Here is a 27,496-nt window from a genome sequence, read left to right on the forward strand (position 1 = left end):
TATTTCATCTACCATAAAAAAAAAATCTCACAAAATCTAAACAGATACACCCATTCAATAAATAATTAGTGAATGGCTTTTAGGTTCAAGGCACTGAACGATAAGACATAAGGTATTCTCTCTGAGGTTTTAAACCCATTTAGGGGAAGATAACAATTATAATGGCCGTATAATACTGATAATAATATTACCGTTACTATAATTGAGGGTGAACCACGTACCAGGCATTGTTTTAAATAATTAAAATGCCTTAAATTTATATTGTAAAATGTTTCTATTATTGGCTTATTTTACAGATAGGAATACTGAGACACAGAGACCTTATATATTTTACCCAAGGTCACACAGCTAGTAACTCATGGAACTAGGCTAAAAACTCGGATAATCTGTGAATCCAGAACCTATGCACCAGACCAAGATATACACATTCTAGAAAGTTAAAAAAAAAAAAAAAGGAAAGATTTAAGTAGCAATCCTATCAAAGCAAATACAATGTAATTAACTAGCATGTGACTATTTCATTTCTCCAGTGGTTTTTAAAAGTTTACAAAATGTCTTTCTTCTGTTACTGTTCATTTTTGAAAAACCCTCATCTCCAAGCTTAATGTCTAACTTTATATTATTTGCTTAAAGTACTTTTTAATTAGGGAGGGATATTTCTTTTTTTTTTTTTTTTTTTTTGTCCAGGCCTTGCTGCATGTGGGATCTTAGTTCCCCGACCAGGGATCGAACCTGTGCCCCCTGTAGTGGAAGTGCAGAGTCTTAACCATTGAACCACCAGGGAAGTTCCAGGGAGGGATATTTCTAATATTTTTAGTATAAAAAAATTTGTTTGTTCTTAGAACCCTATACATGTCTCTTTGCCTATACAGTAAAGGCAAATAGCTATTTATAAAAACACTGAATAGTTCCCAAGGGTGTCTCCGTAGCTAAATTGAGGAGAGCTTAAGGAGGGTTAAAGAGGGAGGAGTTAGGTGGCTGGGCTAGTACCTCAATTTCATGGCTGTTAGGGTGATTAGTCAGTCCAAGGTCATGACTGGCACCAGGCCTGGCCAGCAAGACAGCTCTGAGACAGACAGCTTCTCTGATACCCCAGGGACCTTGTCATTAAGGGCAGACAGTATGGGGAAGGTGACCCAACCGTTTATCTTACATTGATAAATGAAGTCTTGTCTGCACATTCCTGAATATAGAGCTAACTAAAGGAAACTTTAAAAATAAATAAGCACAAAACTTAGACTCTTAATTAGGGGTGGCTCAAACAGCGTGCAATTTGTGCAGTCACCCAGGGCTCTGTGCTTTGAAGGGCCTGTGCTTGCATTAATGTTCTGCTACCACTGTCCTGAAATGCTTCATTTTGAACAAGGGTCCCATGTCTTCATTTTGCACTGGGCTCACAAACTCTTTAATTGGTCCTTCCCCTAGTAAGGTTAGTGAATATCAAAGAAGAATCTGGAAGTGCCCTTTACATGTTTCCAATTTTAATTGGTAATTAACTCTCCTAGCTGATTCATGTGAGAAATAAAAACAAAAGAATTCTGCTCCCAGCCCAGTATCTAAAATTTGAGAAAGATAAAACAGAAACATTTAATGAGGAATTACTCTCCTTAGGTTTTAGTTTGTTTGTTTGTTTGTTTGCTTGGTTTTCAAGCAGAGGTCTGGCTGTTTTTTAAAGTAATTATTTTAAAATCAGAAACTAATGGCAAAGTCAAATAGCAGGCTGAAGGTATCATAATTACAACCTGAGGAACACATCCTCCTGTCATTTACGGGCATAAGTGCTCTTGCCAAGAGCCATAGCTCAGGCAAGCAGCAGTGGTGACTCTTGCTTCTGTTTTTCCTGGCTTTTCTCTCTTCCTATTATTGTCACAATGACAAGGCTTGTTTCCAGCTTCCCACCAGGTCCTGCCTCCCACTGGAGGCTGTAGTCCTCAAAGTCAATTGCCAAATAAAGCTTCGTAGTACTCGGAAAAGTTGATATAGATAAGACACCTAATTTTATATATACACACAAATGTCATGCATTTTAATGAAGGCTGCCATTCTAAATTTGTAGAACAGGAAAGGTGATTACATTTTAGAAGTAGAGGAACTTTGCAATTGGTTTATGCCATTTACAGCCTTTTAAAATTGTTTTTAGTTTTTGTTGTTGTTGTTTTACGGTTAAGAAAACTCAGACCAAGAGCAGGAGAAGAATTAGACTAAGTTAGCATAATTAAGCTTTTGTTGGATTTAATGGTAACAGTGAATCTAAAACTCAGGTCTCCTGACTCTTAAGCTCTAGATTATTTTTCCATTACTTATTTCTTTAATATTCAACGTAAAGATTCAGGAGAAAAGGGAATTTAAATTGTCTATTTATTTAAGTGTATCTTACAGAGACCTGAAAAGTACAAGCTGGCTGCCTGTTTTTAAAAAGTTTTATTGAAACAAAGCCACACACGTTTGTTTACATATAGTCTGTGGCTGCTTTTGCACTACAATAGCAATGTTGAGTAATTGCCATGACAACCACGTTCTGCAAAGCCAAATATATTTACTATTGGGTCCACTGCAGAAGTGTTTTGACCCCTATTAGATCTATTAGAATTAGATCTATTACATCTTTTTTTCGAGAAAGCTCCTCGAAAATCTAAGTTGGGGCATTCCCAATGCTTGTGCGATCAGTGTTTGGTACAAAATAATTTTTTTTTTTTTTTTTTGCGGTACGTGGGCCTCCCACTGTTATGGTCTCTCCCATTGCGGAGCATAGGCTCCGGACGCGCAGGCTCAGCGGCCATGGCTCACGGGCCCAGCCGCTCCGCGGCACGCGGGATCCTCCCGGACCGGGGCATGAACCCATGTCCCCTGCATTGGCAGGCGGACTCTCACCAACTGCGCCACCAGGGAAGCCCCAAAATAATTTTTAAACTAAATTAGTAGGATATGGGTGCCACATAACCCAGAATGAATAAGACTAGTTAAATGGGACAAACAACAGATATAGTATGGACAATTCGATTTCAAAATTTCATAATTCTAAGATGTATGGTGCTGTAATTTCTAATTCAATTGCTGGGTGCTATAGGCAGTTTAATGATCAAAAAACATTGAACAGTTATGTATAAAGATAGAACCAATTTATATGCCTAAGGCAATGCCAATCTTCTCTTTTTTAATTTATAGAAGAACTTGGGAAACTTTAGGATCCACTTTCATGTGATGCCCATCTTTAGCCCACATAGCTGTGGTTGAAAAGACACAACCTGTTCTTAATAAAATGGAGATAGATAGATCCTTTCTAGAAGGCAAACTAAATGGATTCCTACCTGCCTATTATCTATGCAGTTTGCTGGGTTGTGCCTTTGCAGAAGTACCCATTCGAATCCCTATGCTTAAATGGCTTAATTGAGTAAACAGATTAGCTACTCAAATCACTAGATAGTTATAAAATAGAAATTACTTACATCTGATGTTTAAGGCAACGAAAAGGAAGCTAGAACCAACTAGTCTGAACTATAGTGAGAGATAGGGTACCTGATACAGATGGTTCATTTATGTAGTTAGCATCTTTAAAATATACCAGTAGAGGGAGATAGCTACCTAAAGGGTACGTAATGAGTCTCAGCTTTGTGGCACTCAAGTCTAAAAGTTTTAAAACTAAAAATATAATTGGTTTGATTTTCCCAAGCTACATCCATCTTTCAACTCTAGGGACAGCTGTCATTTTAGTCTGTTAGACAGCTTTGATCACATTGCTTCGTAGATTTCTTATCTTTGTTTTATTCTGCTCTATTACTCTTTAATGTTTCTTTCCTCACATTCAAAAAAAAACAATATAAGTACTTCACAGGACATTTGCACACAAGGCTTTCTTCCCAAAAGGATCCAAAGTTACTATTCTATACATCTTGAATATGAAATAAATTTGAAATATTCGTGAAATAATAAGAAACAAACAACTATTAAAATAGATTAAAAATACGCTTGCAAACAAACCTGAAATCCATCAACGATATTATATACATATATATCAACTAACCTCCCATGAAGCTGTCTGTAAAATGGGGGAGTTGGGTTAATTATCACTTCATCCCTGGGAAGCTATTCTTTTCTTCATTAAATAAATTCATTTATTGACTTATGCCCAAATACTTTCAAATAGAATTTAAAGTGATTAGCAAAAATAATTTAAAATAATTAGGGAGAAGAGTCAATATGCAGGGGGTATTTTTAAAGGAAAGAAAAGAATCAAGTTGCTGAAATTAAGCACAAATCCTAAATCTTGGTTTCCTGATGGATAGAAATAAGGAAAGGCAATCTGTTCTGTAACTCACTTGACGTAAGAGGATATGGCCTATAAAATCTTCAAGAGAGAGCTTATAAACTGGGACTTTGAAATTAAAGGAGTGTTGAAAATGCATGCTAAAGGGCTGATAATGCAGATAGACTAAAAAGGGTAGCTTTGAGTAACTCTGGACCTTGATATGTATAATAAATGATGTCCTAGAAAAACAGGTTTTTTTAATTTGTAAGTGAAGAAAATCTGTATTTTTAAATCTGACTTTAAAGAGCAAAGGAAATGTTTTTTAAAAGCCCTTGCTGGAGTTTTCTGATAAAGAAACTCATCACTTTCCTAAAGGGAGAAATGAGCCCCCTAGAGGGTTCTGCAGAATCCAGAGGTTCTGGGTGATGCCTTGGGGGACAAGCTAGCCTGCTTCTTTAACAGCAGAGCAACTTCCCCTTTATGTGATTTTTATATTCTTTATGCGTGATTACAGGTAGAAAAAAATAATTCCAACGTTTTAAAATAATAATAAAACCACTGCCCCAGTTTTGTAGATATTCACTCTATAACACTCACATTAATGCTGGGAGTAAGGTGTTAGTACCAATGAGACATGTTTTGATATCCCAGAAGGAAGAAGTCTTAAAAGGAATTCAGATCATTAATGCTTTGAAAGACTATGATTTTGCCATGGGGACAAATGACTCTGAACTCCAAAATTTCAACAGTTAAGCCATCTTCCTTTACCAAATACATATGTTTAAAATGTTTGTGAGAATGTGAGATCTCAAAGGCGTTGCAGACATCCTCTAGACCATCTCCTCACTTTGTAAGTCTGATTTCTTGAGACTACAAGAAGCTGCACGTTTTAGCAAATTGCTGATTGTGGGTGGATCTAGTACCAAACTGATCTATATCATGTCTTTAGTACCAGCCATTTCAGTATCCCTGAGTAGAGGTACAGTGTATTTTTTAGAGATTTCTTTCCACCATGACTTATGCAGAAGGTGTGTAAGATTTCGTAACACTGTGATTGTGCTGTAGAGCAAGCTGGAAGTCATGACAAAGAGCAACTTTCCTATCCTCTTCATTTAGATGTGAGGAGACTAAGAAGTCACGTTGCTATCTAAAGGTCACATTAGCTGGGAGGCAGTATCATGCAGGGGAAGGTATGCAGGCTTTGAGTAGGTCAGACCTAGGATGGAACACTTTTCTATCACATTTTAGCTGTGTGACCTCGGGACAAGTCGTTTTAGATTTCTAGGCCTTTGGTTTCACATATGCAAAATGATAATGTAAAGATGAAATAAGTTAATAAATAAAGTGCCTGGTACATAGTAAGCATTTACTAGCCTCTAACTTCTTTCTTAGCAGCAAATTAAGGACTAGCAACCACAATTCTTAACTCCCTGTCCAGTGCACTCTCCACGACACTTCATGTTGCATAGATAACATTGTTTTGAACTGAGAATATTAAGTGCATTAAAAAAAAACAAAACCCTGTCTTCCTAAATTAATCTCTTCACATTTTTAATAATGCAAGGAAGGAGCTTGAAGTTGGCCCGCAGAGATTTTCATGAACCAAAGGGTTATTTTTAATTGGGTTTTGTGCCTGTTGTTATGGGAGTTATTGTTTCATAGATGAAGCATTATGATTTTACTGCAAGATCAAGCCCAGAATGGGGTATAATGATGATATCATCCTTATGCGTCTTCTTCTTGACAAAACACTTTTAAATTAAGAGAATGGGAGTGAAGCTGCTTCAAAAGCGCACATTTCTAAGAAAAAAAATATCTTCCCTATAAAAATAGCTTTAAAATGATATGTTCTCTTTTCAAAGATCAAAACTCAGAATGGCCCTTGCTGCTGGTAGGATGATAAGATTCTGCAGAGTTACTAAACACTTCTTTCTTCACTGTTGAAACTAGAAAGAGTTCCTTTGATCCTGGAACTTGCTTTCAGCAATTGGTCTCAAAGCATTTTTGCAGTTGTTGAACTAACAGGCTTCCTCTAGATATTTAGTGATCAATCTCTCAAAACGGTTCTGTCTAGACTAGTTTTTATTCATGTATCCAGATGCAATTTAACTTCTCTAAAGCAACAAAAAGAGATAATTACTAATTTTAATGATGGTTCTGTTTAAAGATAGGAGGCAGTTCATCCTGCAAAATTAACTTATGTCACTGGCTCATTTTAAGCCTCAGAGAAACCCCAACCAAGGAAGACAGAACTTGTATCATCAGTAATATCCTAAGAGAGAAATCAGTGGGCTTGCTGGATAGCCTGTGGTATTAAAAGCAAACAGTGATCTCCTGTGGGACGGACTACTGAGGTTTCTTCTAGTACTTGGTTCCCTAATTTATTTATTTTTCTCTCTTCTTCTCTTTGGCCTTTTCATACATCCTCCTATGGTCCTTGGACATTGGCTGGTTTGGCTGATAGAATTTGGTGGAAGAAATTATGAACTCCATCCTGATCCTGAGTTAGTTGAAAGTCATATAACTCAACTCAGTGTCATGTCTTTAGTTATTTTAGTATAAATATAGAAATGTCAGTACCTAAAAAACAGGGCAAAGTCTATCACCAAAAAATGTATCATTAAAAATTTTCATGATTTTTTAAATGAATCATAATATCAGATTATTGACAATGCTTATTTTTTAATAAAAAATTTCCAGTTCTTGGGCCTCCCTGGTGGCGCAGTGGTTGAGAGTCCGCCTGCTGATGCAGGGGACACGGGTTCATGCCCTTGTCCGGGAAGATCCCACATGCTGTGGAGCAGCTGGGCCTGTGAGCCATGGCCGCTGGGCCTGCGCATCCGGAGCCTGTGCTCTGCAACGGGAGAGGCCCGCGTACTGCAAAAAAAAAAAAAAAATTCCAGTTCTATTGAAAGCTCTTTTTTCCCTTCGTTTTTATGGAGAAGAGAGACATTTGTCTAACTTTGTCATTTCAATAATTTCAAAATACCTCCTGAAATAACCTCTCTGTCCTAAGCCAATTTAAATTCAACTTGCACAGGTTTACATGGGTTCACTTGCGGTTGCTTTCCCAGTAGGTTACACTTCTTGTCCTCTTTCCTTTGGTCCTTAGCTGGGCATCACTTCCCTGTACTGCTACTTAATCTCATTTGTTTTTTCTTCCCTCCCACTCAACACTCGGCCCTTTATTGGCAGTGTTTTTTTCACTTTCTTCACCTCCTAAGAGTCCATTCTTTTACCTGTACCCACTGTCTGTGCCTCCACCAGACTTAGTTCTCAGACACAACATTCCATACATTTAAGAAGCTGGTGAACATTGGAGGTACATGATGTAAGAGCGAAGAGCAGCCGTCACATAGTCTCGTACCCAGAGCTGCCTCCTTGCCAGTCTAATCAGCCAGGTGCCATTGACTGAAAATGGTGAGCTGATGACCTCCCCAAGGTCAGAGGTTTCATGACTGCTAGCTACTTCATTAGCAAGAAAGTGATAAGGCAAAGTCAGAGAATTCCTGAGGGAGGGAAAAGTGTGCAGGTTTAGGAGGCTTCCCAGTGCTGTATTGACTGTGCCTATTTATAACAACAGGTGAATTTGTTTGTCTTTGATCAATGTGTAACGTTAAAAGATCCTTCTTAAAGTGTTACAGCTGAATGTCTGTTAACGTAATTTTCCTTGCTTGCTATGACTCTAATGGGCTTGAGAATTGATCCAGCCAGTCTCTCCTCTCTCTGTCTCCTTTTTCTCTCCTCTTTCTCTCTTCTCTCTCCTCCCTCTCCCTCACTTCCCCCCTTCCTCTGTCTCTTTCTCTCACTCTCTGTGAGGTTCGTTTGCTTGACTGATTCTGAGTGTCCATAATGACTGTTTGGCATATTCTACAGGCAAAGGTCCCGAGACCCTTTTTGCCGGCTATAACCTCAATGATAACGAATGGCACACAGTGCGTGTGGTTCGTCGAGGAAAAAGTTTAAAGTTAACGGTGGATGATCAACAGGCCATGACAGGTAAAGCCCCATCACCTTTGCCTTGTTGAAGCTTTAGACTTTCCTGTTTCTTGCAGTTGACTTTGAAAACCAAGTGAACAGCTTGAAGCTGATACACACAGTTCATTTCTTATTCCAGTTCTTCCAGCAACAAGTACATTTAATAAGCAGCATGTTAAGTGTTTTTTATCTCAAATGAGCAACAATTTTTGTCATGTTCTTTTCCATTTAATAATGCAAAAAGAAGTTATATTTTAATTGTATGGCTTGATAAATATCTTAGGGCTTTATAAAATATTGAAATTATTGTTTGGAGGCCAATTTCTGTTCAATTTCTTTGTTTCTTATATATTTAGGCAATGAACAGCAGCAAGTTATACTTTTTAGCTTCTGGGTATATTGATAGATATGCTGGCATTCTGTCAGGTGAACTGCTTTTTATTTTAAGCTATAATAGATCATTTGGGGCCATTTAGCTCCGTTGGTTAAATTCTAATATTAAGAATGTCAAGTTCAATCCCTGATTTGTAGATTTCCTGACTGAGGTGAGTCACATACAGGTGCGTCCCGGAGACACAGGCAAACCGAATGAAAGAGGAATCGGTGCCCCTTTATTCTCTCTGCTGAAAATAACTTCCAGCACATGACCCGCTGGGATATTAGCTCCTTTTTCTTTTTTAGAGACTATCTCCCTGTTAATTATTTTAGTACAAGGCACAAGACAGTCCTTGTGCAGCAGAGAAGTGTCTGTTCTACATTCAGTCTCAAGGGGGTTTCCATACTCAGAGATCAGGTGATTGTATCAATGTAGAAATATCATGTATGGGATTTTAACTTTTAAGAGAATCATTCCTGAGTTCAAATGAAGCAAACTACCAACTCACAGATCTCTTACCAGGTTGTATTTCTTTAGCCCTTTATGGCTTTCCAAAACCTTTTTCTACACATGGGGGCAACCTGGCTTTGTTTCCGAATTATCTGAAGAGCTTTAGAAGGACCAATTCCTGACCAGACACCACAGAAAGTGTGGGAGGAGCTCATCATTATTACTTGTTTTTCTTAAGACCTCTCAGAAGAACTCTAATGCAGCTTGTCCGTGGATTGGCATTTAAAAACCACTGCTATGTTATGTCATTGTATTCTCCCAGGAAGGAAATCTACCAGGGAGCCATTAGCATAAGCCTTTATTCAACATTGCCAACAGGAGAAGTCTCTAAAGAAACTGGGAACTTAGAGAAGGAAGGCAGAATATTTATAGGGCTTTGGCAGGAGTGTTAGCTGAAGTTCAGCTAGTTTTGGTTAAAGGCAGTTCTTGGAAGAAGAATGAATTGTTTCTGTAGATTAGCATCCGCTCTTTGGACAATCTCAGTTTTATCAAAAGGGGTAGAAATTAACAGGGTCTAAGGTCATGTGCAAGAGGTTGGGAAGAAGTAACTGCCAGGGACAAGGACATGTGAGAATCGCAGTAGAACATTCTTCAGTCCCTTAAGTTTGTCTCAAATCTCACACAGCCCTATGAAGTAGATAGGGTATATACATTCTCACTTTATAGATGAGGAAGCTGAGGTTCAAAGAGGTTAAGTGACGTATGTTTCTTTGAAATGCCATTGTTACCAGAACTGAGAGAGCACCTAGGTTTATTTTTTAATTTTATTTGTTAACTTTTAAAAATTTGTTTGCTTTTTGACTCATGGTTCATTTATTTATATTTATTAATATCCTAATATATGTATGACTCTATGATGAATACATTCCCGGACATAACATGATTTTATGAGGATAATATATACACATATCAAAATCACATGACGACCGATCATGTAGGGTAGCATGTAATGTACTAAACGGTTGGGTAAACAATTCATGTTCTTGGGGTTCAGAAGAGCTTAAAGGTTTCAGGAATAGCTTAAGGCAATAGATAATATCTGAACTAGGCTGTAAAGAAAGGATAATACAGAAGATAAAAGTATCTGGGAGAGCATTCCACACAGGGAAGTATGGCTTAGATGGGGCTAGACAGACTTATGTTCAGGGAACAGAGAAGGTTTGTTTTGTTTCATGTAACCATAGCATGGTTGACATGGCTAGAATGGCCTTTGGGGGCCAATTGATCAGTGCTCTGAATGAAGGAATTCATATTTCATGGGTTTTCAGGCAGTTGGAAGTTGCTGCATTTAAGCTGGAAAGTAAGCTAAGAGAATATTTTTTGAGCAAATGAATCCTGTGCAATGTACTAACTACTTCAGGATGTAAAGTAGTAAAGTCCTGTACTACAGTGAATGAAGAAGGTATAGAAACAAAAGACTGGTGCAACACATTTTTTTAAAGTTTCATTTAGAAATAATTTCAAATTTACAAAAAAATTCAAAATTAAAAAAGTACAAAGAACACTGATATACTTTTACTGTGGTGAGCGTGTTGTCCCATTTGCTTTGACATTTTCACTCTCTCATTTTTTTCTTAACCAACTGAGGATAAGTTATATACTTAATAGCCCTTCATTCTAAATACTTCAGTGTGCATTTTCTAAAAATAGGGATATCCCTTTACAGAACAGAGAGTCACCAGCTTCAGTAAATTTGGCATTGATACAATATTTTTTTAACATCTTTATTGGAATATAATTGCTTTACAATGGTGTGTTAGTTTCTGCTTTATAGTTTTATCTGTTCTCTCATCCATATTCCCTGTTTGTCAGTTGACCCAATGTTGTCTTTTGTAGCATTTTTGCTTCCATCAGAGCATTCAGTCTAGGGCCAGACATTGCATTTTGTTTTCATGTCTCTTTAGCCCCCTTTAATGTAAAACATTACCTTAGACTTTCTTTGTCTTTGATGACATTGATAAATTAAAAAGATATATAGTCCTCCGACCTTTTATCAATGTAAAGTCACTTTTTGGGCTTATCTGATGTTTCACCATGATTATATTCACGTTTTGCATTCTTGGATGAAATACATTGTTGATTGTGTGGTCTTCTTACAGTATCCCATCTGGAGGGAAATGATGTCCATGTCCTTGACTCATGATTTTAATGCTTGGTCAGCATGTTGCCCAGTTTCTCCACTGAACAGTACGTTTTTCTCCCTTACAACTAATAAACTGTGGAGAGACATGTTAAGACAATGAAAATATCTGTACTTCATCAAAAATTTGCCCTAGATGTATCATCCACTGAAGATTTTACCTGATCCAGTCTTTAACACAGTAGTTACAAGTGATTATTTTCAAACTCCATCTCTCTTCCCACATTTAGAGTCAGCACTTAGTATTCTACTATATACAAGAGCTATCCCTTCATTCTTTCTTTTTCTTTCTTTCCCTTTCTTCTTTTCTTTTTCTTTTCCTCCTTCTCTCACCATCTTCCTCTTTCCTTCCTTCCTTCCTTCCTTCCTTCCTTTCTTATTGGTATAGACCCACAAGTTTCTATATTTTCAAGTAGTTTATAATTACTTCACTTAATTATTTTGGTGCTTAAAATGTCCCTGTTTGGGCCACTATGAATCCCATGAAGTTGGCCTCTAGGATTTTGTGACATGCCTCCACTCCAACATTTTTTCTAGCACTTCTTCACTTTCTGGATGTACATACATACATATCAATTACACGTTCACATAAAATGCATATACACGTATTTTAGAAAGCATGAGTTCACACTAGCACCTCCATATCTACAACATTGTTTCTTGACTCCCCCATTCCATGTTTTCATATCCCTTCTTCCAAGGTGGAATCTTGGCTCCCAGTGATGTCATTTTCTCATTTGCCCCATCCAGTCAAACATCTACAATAGTTTCAGAATTGCTTTAAATTGCCCACACTACCACGACTACTATGGACTGAAAACAATTCACTATTAGTTTGTGATTCTTCTCAGTCCTTACTGCCTAAGATTTAATGTGTATGGTCAAAAGCTAAGTTGATAAATAACTTTGATTAGTTCCTTTCTTCGTTTTTTCCTTTCCTTTTCCTTCCTTCCTTTCCCTTTACTGTAGTTATAGTAGTCATTTGAAATACAATTAGTTTTATTTATTTCAGCTCCGTTTTTTCCCTCCCATTCTTATGTCTTTAATTACAGTCGTGTGTAGAACGTTAGCATGCTTTTAAAATCAGTGCAACACGTTGTGAATTAGGAAGTGATGAATAGAGTATGAAAATGAGCATTGTAACAGAAATGTTCCCTAGATGAATTACCATCTAATTTTCATTAAAATTTAAGATGTATCTTTTCAATCGCATAGATTCCTACCAAACTTCTAAATGAATAGTTATATTCTATATTAGTCAGTTGCTTTCTTCAACTTCCAGTGAATACGTCATTCCTTTGTTACTTAAATGGTTGTGCATTTATCTCTCACCAGCAATCATAATGTTAGGAAGCAGAGCTAACAGATACTTATATGGATGTAGTTGGCTTATCGATATAGGAACAAATAAGTGGTGGATTCAAAGGAGAACTCAGAGAGAATTGACTCTGTTGGGGGATCATTCCTAAGCTAATGTCACATGTTTCCACTCTTCTGCTCCTGAGCATATACTGTTTCTTCACGGTGAAGTCACCCGTGTCTCCTTGGCTGGTTAATACTGGGAAACTCTGGCACCTAAGACTTCATTAGGAATCCATAGGCCATTGGTAAGGTTTCGCTTATGATCCGAAAGAGAAGGAATTCCCTTTCAAACTTGCCCAATTTGGATGACAAACACATTTGTTTAACAGATTTTTTTTTCCAGGAGGTATTATTAAAATTAGGAGTCTTTCCTAATTATTAAATTAGGCCTCCTAATTTTTAGGAGGCCTAATTAGGCCTTTCCTAATTATCAAATAAAGGCCTCCTAATTATTAAAATTAGGAGGCCTTTCTTCTGGGGTTACAGGATATTTAATCAGTCATGTGCCATCACCCCCACTCCCACCCACACCCTGGATCATGCAGAAGCTCCTGTTGGCTTCTGTCTTCACTGGTTCTCACCAAAAAAGACAGTTCTCCAAGTTTGTCCTTTAAGCGATAAGAAGCCTGTTGTTCCTGTCCTAGGGGAGGCGAAGGGTCTTTGCTGACTCCTGTCGCTGAAGAGCTGTGGTTCAGTCCGCCGAGGTTTACCTCATCAGTTCTCTCTGAAACCCTGAACCTGACCAGAGAGCAGGGTGCTGGCACTCAGTACTGCTAAATCCCACCGATGTTCATGTCTGTCTCCTAGTCAGTGGTAATTGCCTCATCTAGTTCAGCCCTCGAATGCGTTCTGCTCATTACTTTTTCCTTTCTTGAACACCTTGCAAACTAGGCCTTCAGAAAAGATTAGAAAAGGTGTTGTTTTCCAGAGAGTTGCCTTCCACTTTCTGCCAAGTAAAAGCCTTTGAGGCAAAGTGCTACAAGGGACTTGGCTAGCTTCTTAGAACTGAAGGGAGAACACAATATAAACCAGCATTTCAGTAAATTAGCCTGCCATTTACTCTTTCTCAAAACTGCCAAGGCCTTAGAGCAGAAATTATATTCTGTCCCCTCTCCGTTGTGTAGGAGTTGAAAGTTTTTTCAGTTGTGGAAACCAACTTGCTGTTTCTCAGAGTTCAAAGATGAATGGGCATATAACCTGAGTAAACGTTGACGGTTCACACCAATTATGCATATTCTCCCCCCACTCCTCCACCACACCTCTTCTGTTCCCCCAGCTCCCAGCGTCTTGCTTCTCAGAACTAAAGACAATGTTTTGTTTCTCACAGTAATTGTCATCAGGGTGACTCATATTTGGGAAATTATGTTTTGCCAAAGATCTCATGAAAGTCAATAATTCATAAGAATAAAAAGTCAGCCTTGAGTTATATAGCATAAAAAAGGTTTCCAAAGATGCAGTGGAACCTTGCCATTGAGGCTTCAGGTTGGAATGAGACTTTTTCAAACACTCTAGTGGCCACATGAAGCCAGCCATGAATCAGGAAAGCAATAGACATTTCTTATTAAATTTTACAGCAAGTTCAGAAATCACTGAACAAGAAAAAATTTTAAAGGAAATCGCTGGAAACTCTTCATGCAAAGTCCTACATTTGACCACATCTTTAAACCAGAGTTATATATACCGTTAAGTCAGGTATTTGTTGAATACAGGACAGTACATACTCAGGTCATTCCTGGGAATGTCTGAACCTCACCGAGGCTCATGAGGGTAAGCAGTTGCCAGCAAAGAAGCCCAAGAAGAGATTCCCCAGAACTCAGATGAGAAAATGTTCTACACACTGTATGGGATCGCTAAGTAGGGAGTCCTTGGGTTTCAACATATCACCTAGTCTGTCTAAAATATCTGGAGTTGTGTGTTCTGTGTGTGTGTGTATGTTACTGTGTGTGTCCTCTGTTGAACACTATTCACTGCATATCCAATTACTCAAGCCTGGAAGCTGGGACCAGCATTATTTCCCCCTTCTCCATCGTTCTGTACATTATTAATAAATCCTGCAATTATATTGGTGACACTATCTTATTTTGTCCGTTTTTTCCATTTCTTCTATAAACACTCTACTTCGTATTGTCTGCAATCTATTATATCCACAACAGAGAGATCAAATGCACACACACACACACACACACACACACACACACACACACACACACACACACACACACAGAGAGACTCATGTCTATGTTTGCCTAAAAGCCTTCAGTAGCTCCTAATAGAATCAGGAGGCACTGTGACATCTGACCCCTGACTCATCTTCCCATCTCATCTGAGCACTAACCTCACTTACTCATGACTCTCCAGACACACTCTCTGGGTTTTTCTCACCTGAGAGCCTCTGTTCATCTGTCTCTCCTTCCTGGAATCCACCTCCCCCTTCCTTTTCTCCAGTTCTTAGCATGGCTTTCTCCTTTTAGTTCTTCAAATTTAACTTAAATATCCACTCAGGTACTTGCCCGCATTCCATATTTACCAACCCAGCATGCTGTTCATCAAATTCTTGACATTTTCTGAGTTTTATCATCATATAGTTAATTACTTTCTTACCTGGTTTTGTCTGCCTTAGCCCAATAGGCCATGAATTTTGTGAAAACAGGAGCTAAGTCTGCTTCTGTCAACATTATTTCTTAATTGCCTAATACAGCACCTGCCTTATACGTATACTACACACTCAGTAACTTTCAATAACTTTTCAGTGAATTAACAAGTGGATCTAAGGCTGGGGAGGGGTGGTCATTTTCTTCTGCAGCAGAAATTTAACCCAACTCAGAGCAAGGCTCAGCCTATAATCTTACTATCTGTTTTGGTAGAAAGATTTGATTTAGAAATTGAGATTTCTGTGCAAACACACCACCCAGGTGGTTGTTTCTTACTGGAGATTATCATCAATCTGGATGCCTCAGACACTGAGCAGAGGCATTCTGTTAATCTCAAATTCTCCTTTTCCAGTAAATCTCTAGGAAAGATGCTGCATTTTTTTAACGAGTGGAGCCTTAAAAATATTTCTCCTTCATTGTCCTTTATTTTTTCTTAGTCGATATATGTATACAATAGTAGAGGTGGCTACATTGCCAACTGAGGATTAAACATGGGAATAAATTCTGAGGAAAAAAGGATTTTTAAAAGGCAGCAGTAAATGTTTTCTTAGGCAGTGGATAATGGCTTTTAGGTGCTCATTCTCCTTCATGAGCAAACATATCTGCCATTAGTGTCAATGCAATTTATATATGCTTATTAAGGGAAGAATAGGCTCTTGAACATGGGCCATAATGATTTTTCTTGTAATTGGGCCATGGCTGCTCCAATGCTTTTTTACTACTTTTTTATTATGTATGCTCTGCATACATATTCTGTTCCTTTGAGAAAAGAAAACAGACAATACGTGTTATTTTTATCACTGAACTTCTTTCTCAGTTCTGCTGAACAAAATGTGCTTCCCTATTTCAGAGCTGCCAAGAACTGGACAATTGGGAGTCATATTTAATTTCAAGTATTAGAAATATTTTTTCTGGATATTCTCTTACTGTCAGTTGGTTCATTAATGTAGCTTTTAAGAAGAAAACATGACCGTTTCAGGAGCAGGGTGGGTTCACCAAGTTAAGACTCAGATTTTAATATAATGAAAAAGATAAAATAACTCAAGGAGATAGAAAAGCCCAAGTAATTCTTTTCAGCTTTGCATATTCTTCATTCTATTTAGCTTGTTAATTCAGTGTTACTGGTGTCTCTAGTGATTTATATTTGAAAATTATTAAAGGCTAATTTTATTTGCTACCCAAGAGGTAGTTCCACACAGACTAGTATTGAGGTCACTGAACAAAAGAACTGAAGAAGGGGAGAAAAGTGATGTCATATGAGAAACCAGAATTGCTATGGATTTAACAGTATTTTTGCTTGGGATAGACAAGAAGGAGGTATAGTGGGGAGGAGGGAGGAGAGACAACTGTTTACAGTGCTATTTTTTGTATTTAAAAAAAAAAAACACATTTGCAGAGAAGGAATCAGAACAAACTAATAACTGAAAAGGGAACATGCCAAGGGATGACAGGACTGCCGTTGTCAGGATCAAGGACTAGTAAAGAGGTGTGGAAATTAAGGAGCATTAAGTACAGCTCAGGGGAGAGTTTTTTATACCAATGAGTTTGTTAACATCAAAATCAATTAAGTATGTGGGCAATTTTTCTTGTGCATCAAAAAGTATGCCTTTTATGATTTAATTACAGGCATTTCCTTTCAAATGCCACCTAGTATTTTATTGTTTCTTTCTAAAGAAATGGAAATCTGTCAGACTGGTTGAAGGAGGCCCACAAAGGGGGGTGTTCAATCTTTATTACACCTGGGAAGAAGGTTCAGTGCATCTTCCCAGGGCTGAGACTGGGATTGGCTCTAATTCATATTTTCATTAATATCAGGGATGATGGGATAGGGTAAGCTCGATAAAATTTCCAATTACGCCAAACTGAGTAGTGAAGCTAACACCTGGAAGAACTTGACTGCAATTTAAATGACCTTTTTGAGTTTCTGAAGAAAGTGATTGAGTTTAATTAGACAAGAACAAGATGCAAGGAGCAAATCACTAGCAATGATAAGAGTACTTTACCGCTGTGCTTTAGAAAACAAGTTCACATCTTTTTAAATTTTGACTTCAACCTTTCAGGTAGGTACAATGATCACTCTGGAGGTAGGGACGGGACTAAGCAGGCTTTTAATGGGGTTGGCAGAGAAATATGGCAGGATGAACAGGGATGGGGTTGAGTTGAAGAGTGAATCACTAAATAAATTGGCAACCAAGCTTCACACTAGGGTGTTTAATAGAAGATTATACTTTGTGGTAATGTGGAATAATTTTACTGGTATTTTTAAAATTGGACATGCCTTGAACTGGTATGTTGTGCTCAATTTAGGTATCCAAAACCTAAGTGCAAGGAAAATGGCAGAGGGCCAGAAGAGATCAACAGGAATTCTTCGTGATTGGGAGACTAGGTCTAGGAAAGACGGAATTATTCAATGTAGAAAAGAGAACGTGAAAAGTACATATTTAACTTCAAACACATTTTCATGGTTCGTAATTGGAAGAATAGTCAGCAGCTCTTCATTATTTCTATTGATATAGGAAAATATACAGTTACTTTTTGTTTTTCTTGAAGAACATTCTTTTTTTTTTTTTTAAAGGGCATATGCGTTTGTTTGTGTGTGTGTGTTTTTTTTTTAAAGAAGATGTTGGGGATAGGAGTTTATTAATTAATTAATTTATTTATTTTTGCTGTGTTGGGTCTTCCTTTCTGTGCGAGGGCTTTCTCTAGTTGTGGCAAGCGGGGGCCACTCTTCATCGCGTTGCGTGGGCCTCTCGCTATCGCGGCCTCTCTTGTTGCGGAGCACAGGCTCCAGACGCACAGGCTCAGTAGTTGTGGCTCGCGGGCCCAGTTGCTCCGGACATGTGGGATCCTCCCAGACGAGGGTTTAAATCCGTGTCCCCTACATTAGCAGGCAGATTCTCAACCACTGCGCCACCAGGGAAGCCCCGAAGAACATTCTTTATAAAGACAAACATCACATCACCATGGAGCTGGGATGTATCACTTTCTACTGGGATGATTTAGGATAGTCATTGACCCTAATTCTCCTCCCTCCCTCCCTCCCTCCCTTCCTTCCTCCCTTCCTCCCTCCCTCCCTCCCTCCCTTCCTCCCTTCCTTTTCCTTTCTCTCTCTTCTTCCTCTTACCCTTTCTCTCTTCCTTTCTTCAGTTTTTCCTTCCTTTATTCTTTCTTCTAGTTTTAAAAAATTCTGCAACTTTAGTTAATGAGGATCATTTTTGTTAAGACTAAAATTTGGACAGAGATTAAAACTTGACCTAAGAAAGTTTTATTAAGTAATTCAGCCTCGCCATTAAGGTCATTTCTCATGTTTACTATACATAACTGAATATCAAGGAGGTCTGTAGATCCTTGCATTTTAAAATGTGATTTTGCTATGGAAGTCTAAAGTTGAAAGTGCCCTTCAGATGCAGAAAATAATAATACACCATCTTCTCTTTTAGGTCAAATGGCGGGGGATCATACGAGGCTGGAGTTTCATAACATAGAGACTGGCATCATCACGGAACGCCGGTATCTGTCTTCTGTTCCCTCCAACTTCATTGGACACCTGCAGAGCCTGACATTTAATGGAATGGCATACATTGACTTGTGTAAAAATGGCGACATAGATTATTGTGAGCTCAATGCCAGGTTTGGCTTCAGGAACATCATAGCAGACCCTGTCACCTTCAAGACCAAATCGAGCTATGTTGCCTTAGCTACGTTGCAAGCCTACACTTCTATGCATCTTTTTTTCCAGTTCAAGACAACATCCCTAGATGGACTAATTCTGTATAACAGTGGGGATGGAAACGACTTTATTGTGGTTGAATTAGTTAAAGGGTAAGTACAGGTCCGTTCAATGACAAACAGAGCTTTATGAAAATGAACCTCAAGTTCCACAATTATACATTAAACAGAAGGTGGTGGGCAGGGAGGGTGGTTTGCAAATAATGCATTTGTTTAAACCACTTTTTAGGTATCTTATAAAGTTAATAGGGATTCAGTACAGTTTTTTATATCTACATTTCCATACATAAGGTGCAAATAGCGTCGAGTTCTAATTTATTGTAGGCATTCCATAAGTCTTACTCTTCAAATGTGGGTATCTTTACTACGCACATGGTAATTCCACAAAAGAATTTCTATACTTGTCGGCTAAGTTAAATAGCTAATTCATGCAAGCAGATTACTTCAACTCCACAAAATCCCATTTAATTGAGGCTTAATTCTATGTCAGAGTTTCTTGAAGAATTTAGAAAGATTTTTATGACATTTCCTTGAAACTGTGATGAACATTTGGTATCTTTTAATTGATTTAGGTATTTATTCAGTCGGTGAATATCATTGCACACTTACAATTGGTTAGATAATATGCCACACACTAGTTTACATATATATATATTCCTTGCCACTCCTGTGCACACTTCAGATTCCACCAACCCCAAGGCACACAGATGCACACAACCCGAGGGGATACAGGTGAACACATAAATTTAGCAGAAAAGCACCAGGAAGTTTCCTAATACGATCTTGGGCAAAGGTTCAGGAGATTATTTAGCAAAATTAGGAAAACCTATGAGTCCGGGAGTGGCTCCCTGAGCTGGTCTTGAAGGATGAGTGCACATTTCCCATAGAGAAATAGGCATTCAAGATGGCAGGAAACAAGTGCAGGAAGCTGAGAATCGCCAGTTCTGTGTGGTTGGCAAAGGATGGAGAGAGTGGTGGAAATAGGGAATGAGTAGTGACAGATATTTATCTTCCACAGCGATGAAGTGGAGTGTGGACCACAATTTTAAAAATATTTTCACTATTTCCTGTATTGAAGACAATGAATAATCCTCCTTGCTGAAACAGAGTAGTGTTTCTTACCCTCTTGTTAGTTGAGCTTCTGCACAACTCACTCTCATGACTTCTAGCAAGGATGCAACCACCTGAAAAAGAGATCTCTGTTTGTAATAAGCAGTTTGACTCCATCAGAAATTCAAAAAGTGATGAGACTCTTCCACCTTCCCTTTTTTCCCAGGTACTTACATTACGTGTTTGATTTGGGAAATGGTGCTAACCTCATCAAAGGGAGCTCAAATAAACCTCTCAATGACAATCAGTGGCACAACGTGATGATATCAAGGGACACCAGCAACCTCCACACTGTAAAGATTGACACGAAAATCACAACGCAAATCACAGCGGGAGCCAGGAACTTGGACCTTAAGAGTAAGTGCACGGAGTCAGAGCAGCAGGCAGGAGCCCACATGGTTTGTGCTCGCGTGGTACATCCTTTGCTTTGGCGGTGGGGGGAGGGGGGCGCGGGGTGTGGGTACCTTTTGCAAACACTGACCAGAATTTCATCTCCAACATGTAATTAATAATACAACACACAAGCCTCTGCTCCCCCTTTAATGTGGCAGAAACACGTATTTTTAATAGCAGCTCAAAAATGCAATACCTAAGAATGCATGCATGATTAAAATTTAAGGAGTGAGAAGAACGTATCCTAGTCTTGATATTCTAAAGAAAAGTAGGCGTTTGCAAGTTTCTTTAGTCCCAACAGCTTTTAGTTGATTTGGAGTCAAGGTAGCCAGATACCTACTGAGTTTCTTCTAGAGCTTATTAGTTTTCTCTTCTTGGTGAGGTTTCCTAGATACTTACGGAGCCTCTCACCAACAGGGGTCTGAGGCTGGCTTATACCCTGTGTCTCCAATGGTGAACCCCTCCCAACACCCACAAACACCAATGGGAATGTTCTTTCACCAGCTGCTAAGGAAGTCTTAACAGACGTTTTCCTTCCTTATTTTTTTTTAACATCTTTATTGGAGTATAATTGCTTTACATTTCCTTCCGTATTGATACTTGATTTCTCAAGTGAGCAAGACAAAATACTCAGAAAATCTGTCAATAATGGAAAATAACAGAAGTTTCTATTTGAATGGGTCTTTGTGATTCGCTAAGAGCATGTCCATATATCCATCTCACTTAACACAACAAGAAGCATTGGACAAGATGTTATTAGCACTTCGTTGTGAGTGTAGGAAATCTGAGCTTTGAATGGCTTGCCCAGGGTTAAAACAACTACTTCAGCAGAGCAAATGTAACCCCAGTTCTGACACATGGCCCCTCCATTGCCCCTTCTGCACTGACTGGGTGCATTCCAAAGCCTGGCAGGGATCATCATGGTCATCATTTTTGCTTGGCAAGAGCTGTTCATTTGTACTGATGGGATCTTTCCCTTTGATTTAAAAGATAAATACATAGGGGAGTTCGGGGACTGGAAAGAGAAAACCCAACAGAATTCTTTCTAGAGAAAAAAAAGCTGTGAGTAAGGTGAAAGAAGACAGAAAAGGGTTTCACTTTCTGTAATTGCAGAATATATTTATAATCCCAGTACTATATTTGTCTAACACATAAAATGTGTGGTGATGGCTGTCTCCCTTCTCAGAGTGGGCCTCTTGCTAACTTCAAAGAGAGCCTGTTTGTACCTACAAATCTAATAACTTAGCTCACAAAGTAGAATGAAATTCAAAGGAAATGCTGTTTTACAGTCTACACCTCTTTCTTCTCTCTGACTGAAGTGAATGGAGGGCATTTTCTGTCCCTGTTTCGTGGGTGCCCCTGTTTTGCACAGCGGGCTCAGGTGGTAATTGTCAAGGAAAGGGAGAGATTGTGACAGTCGTGTGCTGGCCATGCCAACCACCAAAGCTAAAGCAAAATGTCCTGTTTGTGTAGGGAGAGACCTCAGTAAGCATAAATGAGCTTCCCTAGAAACGCTGAACACTAGGGGGGACACTAAAATGTCTAGAAAAGAGGCAGTTCCTGCTTGATTGAAGTATGTGACATGCACAGACCTCCTCACTGAGGGAACAGAGAGGCAGTACCAGGCAGTGGGCATCTCATTGGACAATTAGGGCGCTGTCTCCTAAGAAGTAAATATTTGCCTATTGTTCCTTAAAAAATTGAAGTGAGGGTGATTGGAGGACATGGTATGGGATTCTTTCTGGTGGTGGAGGGGACCTTTACAAACCTAAGAAACCCTCAGAGCTGATTTTTGTTAAAACGTTGAGTGTTTCAGGATTTTGAATATAAGAAAGGCTTTATCCATGATAAAAAGCTAAAACTATGAATTGAAAATAGCGTTTTATATAATATCAAGATGCTAAGTATTGAATTCTGACTGAGTGCATTTGTGTTTAAAAAAATAGCACAATTTAAATTTGAGGTACATTTCCAGATGTATAAAGAGATTCTATACCAATGACTATCCCCCTCTACCTTGTGAAGTTCCTTCCTGTTTACAGACTTAACCAGACCACTCCATAAGGTGAGAGCAAGTTCCTAAAATTAAAACTCGGGACTTCCCTGGTAGTCCAGTGGTTAAGACTTCACCTTCCAATGCAGGGGGTGCGTATCTGACCCCTGGTTGGGGAGCTAAGATCCCACATGCCTCATGGCCAAAAAAACCAAAAAACATAAAACAGAAGCAACATTGTAACAAATTCAATAAGGACTTTAAAAATGGTCCACATCAAAAACAATTGTTTTTAAACTTAAACATTAAAAGTCAAAGCTGTGAACTCATCAATTGGATGTGTGATCCAATGACAACAATAACCCCAAGAAGCCCCCTTGCCATGTGTGTCCCCAACTCGAGGGAGCCTGAGAAGAGAGCATGGTCCTGGGGTGGACATCTCTCAGCTTCCACAAGCACCACCTTTTGGTGTGTGGGTCCAGGGGCCTTGGTCAGATAAGGAGTGTTTACTGAGCGCTGACGCTGTGCTCAGAGTGGAGAGCACAGGTGCGAAGAGGGCGGCAGGCTTCCTGTAACAAGAAGCTTTCTGTCCCAAGGAGAAGACTGACACCGAGGGAACATTGACAGGACAGAGAACAGGTTTCCCTGGAGACACATCAGGACATTGAAAAGAATGTGGCGTCACCAGGTAGAATATTAGAGGAAGGATTGTTTCAGAGATACCTGAAGGATGAGTAAGCGCGATGAGACATTGTTTCTCCTTCCCACCTGGATGCCGGCCCCTGGAATTAGGGGAGCTTAATGAGACAGGAGACCACAGACAGGAACTCTTCACTCTGAATTTAACAGCAGTCTCCTTTGTATGCTAGTCATGTAGGATTCAGCCACTCTCAATGCAAAAACAATGAGAGGTGACCGAATTTGGACAATGGTTTTATTTTATGTAGTTTTTGGCCCTTATTGAATTAAAATTATCAGATTTATTCTACACTCTGTAAGGTCACTGGCATAATCTTTAGTTCTTCTCAGAGTGAGGTCAATCTGTTTAACTACATCAGAGTCCCATGATGGGGTTCTTGAGGTGCAAATTTCCGCAACCCCCTCAGACAGACTGAGGCAGGGATCATTTGAGAATGACTGCAGGGAAGGCCAGGTCGTCTGCATTTTTAAAGGACACTCACTAATCTAGATGCTGCGTTGCAGAGCCCTGAATGAATGCAATGTCTGTGTCGAGGCCAAATTTAACTCACTTTCGAATTTTAGTACAAAATTTGGTTTTATGTTAGAGCTTTACTTTTGTTTTACTAGTCCTGGGCCAAAGTGACATTGGTTGCTTCAGGATCCTTGCTTGTATTTCTCATGTTACCATACCGGAAAAAGACGCTAGAGGGCAGCATAAGGCCGCAAAACCTGCCGTACGGGAGGCGGGAGCGGGGGAAAAAAGCCTCAACAGGCTCCACTGGCGCTGGGAAGTGGACCCTGTTTTCGCCCAACTAAAATTCCACAGTTAGCCTTTAGGATAACGCATGCCTTTGTTTGTGGCTCTGTTTCATTATATAGACAGGAGTTTAGTGTGAAAGTGTGCAAGCTAGGGGCCGCTTATCCCATTCCCCAGCTTGACTCGGAAGAAGGTAGTCAGAAATAGGTTAAGAGCCTAATCTCGCTGAGACGAGGAATTCCACGCAGGTGACCTTGTTGAAATTGCCTTTCGTGACACTGCCGCGTTCTCAGGGGTTTGTGTGTCTCTTCCCGCTGATACAGTTTTGCTTTCATCTTTATTTCCCAGCTGTTTGCGCTGCATCCCCTCTGGCTTTTATGTACAAGCTGCAGCACGCAGTGGAAAGAGCAGCAGAAATTCGCTCTCTGCAATGATTGCCTAGCACAGTTGTACTTACTTTCATTGTGGGACTTCTGAGTCCTGGGCCCTTTAGAGAGAGAAAGCGTTGGTGTAACTCTTCCTGCTGTTCCTTCTCTTGTTCCTGCATTTGACAAAAGTGTACGTTTGTATGTGTATGTATATGGGAAGGAGCTCATATGCATTGATTCCCTACTAAACACTAAATAGATTTAAATGAGCTTATTTTATTTAATCCTTGAAACTACCCAGGGACTTGAATTGAGGTCAGTCTTGCTAATTCGTTAATCTAGCTCAAGAGCAAAGATGGGGGGAAGGATTGTCTTTGGCCCCCATCTTCCTTGGGTCCCCTTCCTTAAGACATTATTAAGTGTATCCTTCAGCAAATTGAGGAAAATTTACTTTGCGAGCAAAAAGTGAAAGATTCCTAGGCACAGAGGATACAGTGCCCTCAGGTGGCCACTTAGCGAAATTACTTAAAAGTGAATAATTCCTTCATAGGCCACATCTAGGTCAGCCCAGGCAGAGCTTTGACCTTTGTTTTCTCTCTCATACCCCAATTCCTTGGCCCTACGGGTTTTGAGCGAGCTCTCCCTCTGTCCTACCATCTTGTCTCTTCCCTTCTTACCACCATGACTAGTGTGTGCTTGTTAACCTTCCTTGTATCCCTCCTTAAATCTTACCTTGAAAGCAAACACCTGCTGTTGTTTATCCTGCTTCCAAGCCACTAAGAGCTCCCCTAAGCAGAGACAACTGGACTAGGGCTGTCATTTCAAATAGACTCAATCTCTAAGCAGAGATTTGAGGATGAATAGCATTCTTGCTCTTTTCATCTTGATCTCACATCAGCCTCTGTTACTCAGCTACCTACCCTCTCCAGTCCTGAATAGACCACATATCCCACCTTTTTCTACCCTTCAGTGTTTTAGACAAATCATTGCTGCAATAAATCAGTGATCCAGATTCTATTCCAAAACCCTGATCATGTTTAAATATACCCAAGCTTTGCGTACTCAGCCATGTAACATCTGATAGCCTGCTTGCCTTGCCCAGATAATTTACTCAAATACGAAACTTTCAGAGAAGAGCCCGACTTTGAGCTTAGCCTTAAAGCAGGAGATGGCATTGAACATGTTGTCTGTCCTGTTGGTTAGGCTATCTTTGTTAGATTTTTTTTTCTTTCTTTTTTTTTTTTTTCGGTGTGTAAGGGAAAGAGATTTACTCACATTACTTCAGTTAATGGGAGATTATTTTAAGGATCCATTAGGAAGTAAGAGAGACAAGACATCCTTTCAGCTGCTGAACAACGAGACCACACAGAGAATAAAAACTTTGTTCTAATAGTCATACTGGGATCTCAAGAGCAGCCCTTCTACATGTTCCCTTGGATACAAATGCCCACTGCTCCCTAATTCAGGGCTGCACCACCGACCTCTCTCTGCTGTGTCTGCTCCCACTTAGATCATTCTTTCTCTCCTCTCAGAGACCGCTTCCTGGTCTCTCCTACTCTTGGCTTCTGCCTCATGGCTTCTACCTATTGCTTTTGCTCCTGTGTGCGTTTCCACTTCTGTCCACTCTCCTCTTCCTCTCACTTTCGGATTCCCCCAAAAACATGCTCTAACATGGTGAGTGGACTTGTCTAGAACACAACTGCATGGGCTTTTGCCCTGCTGCTTGTGGTCAGGCTCACTTCCTCAGACCGAGTAGCTGTAAACCCAAAGGTAGATTTGCATGGCCTAAAACAGGAACTTAAAAGATGGTCTCTGGGAAGGAGGCTGTGGGCTTGGAAGGCTCTCGTAGCTTCCCAGAAGGAAGCAAGGTGATTTGCTTATGCAGAAGGGCCCTAAGGATCACGGCAGAAGGTGAAGAGGAGGGAATTAAGGGTTTTTGAAGCAGGTGAGTGGAGTTTATGGTGCACTTGAGAATCATTCCTTTGGCTTCGGTGCAGAGGATGGGCTGAGGAAAGAGATTGCTCTGGAGGCAATTGTCATGGTACAGAACAGAGACAATCGGGCTCTGAGTACATAAAAGTAAGACTTGACATTTTTGTTACTCCGTTTCCCACATAAGAATTGAAAGACAATTAGAGATACGAAACTATTGTTTTTCTCCTGACGTCTCAATTGAATTCCCAGGCTTTGCAGAAATAAGCCTCAGTCTCCTCTGTTTACTATAATGCCTTTGTCACTTTGTTTTAATACTACTCCCTCCTGCCCCCCGCCGTTGAGACATCCTTTCCCTCCCAGGCCCAGCTGCCTCGGACCTGCTGTCTAACGTTTGGCTTGGAAGTTCTTCCTTCTCCTTCTGTATAACCCTTGGACCAGCTTCCACGACTGCCACAGAGTTCTTCTTTATTCCCTACCAGTGAACTCTGTTTTCTTTCTTTTTTTTTAAATTCCTTCACTCATTGTACTTGTTCTGGAATCTCTTCTACGTTGGGTAGAGTTTTACTATGCACAGTTTTTTTCAACTCCCACCAATTCTATTATTTAAAATTTCTCTGCCCACTCTTAGGATCCTGGGAACTTAGAGCTTGGAGGGATCTTGGAGACACTTTGATCTGAGCCTTTCCTTATACACATGAGAGACATGTGCTCAGGAGACTGTGCACAGCCAGCCAGATAGTCAGTGTTCTAGATCTGGCTGGTCTTCTGATGCCCAGTTTAACACTTTTCACAGTAGACCAGGGACAGCAAGTTGCATTGGTCAGATTCACCTCAGTTTTCTGCTAGTGACAGCCTGGAACACATGCTGTAAAGAAATGAGGCCTTCTGTGGACTCACTGAAGAAGCCAGTTCGTATGGTCCACCATGAGCTCAAGATGGAACATGGTAGCACATGGGTCACCCGTTAGCTTTTTTTTTTTTTTTTTTTTTTTTTGCGGGCCTCTCACTGTCGTGGCCTCTCCCGTTGCGGAGCACAGGCTCCGGACGCGCAGGCTCAGCGGCCATGGCCCACGGGCCCAGCCGCTCCGCGGCATGTGGGATCCTCCCGGACCGGGGCACGAACCCACGTCCCCTGCATCGGCAGGCGGACTCTCAACCACTGCGCCACCAGGGAAGCCCCCGTTAGCTTTTTATTCTGGTGCAACTTTAAGGACCTCAGTCCTTCCCCTTTGCAGTTGCTCTGGGGAAGGTGTTATAGGGACTTAAG

The 27,496-nt window shown here is 39.8% G+C and overlaps 1 protein-coding gene across 18 annotated transcripts in view; it reads left to right on the plus strand.

Moving 5' to 3' along the window:
• Positions 1-27,496, plus strand: part of NRXN1 (neurexin 1) — a 1,121,172-nt gene that overhangs the window by 530,060 nt on the left and 563,616 nt on the right. For all 18 annotated transcript variants that reach the window (XM_060026644.1, XM_060026625.1, XM_060026628.1 and 15 more), the window contains 3 exons: positions 8,123-8,245; positions 18,704-19,085; positions 20,269-20,459. In XM_060026644.1, the coding sequence (XP_059882627.1) occupies positions 8,123-8,245; positions 18,704-19,085; positions 20,269-20,459 (696 nt within the window). The remainder of the gene's footprint in view (positions 1-8,122; positions 8,246-18,703; positions 19,086-20,268; positions 20,460-27,496) is intronic.

This window comes from Delphinus delphis, chromosome 12, assembly GCF_949987515.2.
Source record: "Delphinus delphis chromosome 12, mDelDel1.2, whole genome shotgun sequence".
NCBI classification, from domain to species: Eukaryota; Metazoa; Chordata; class Mammalia; order Artiodactyla; family Delphinidae; genus Delphinus; species Delphinus delphis.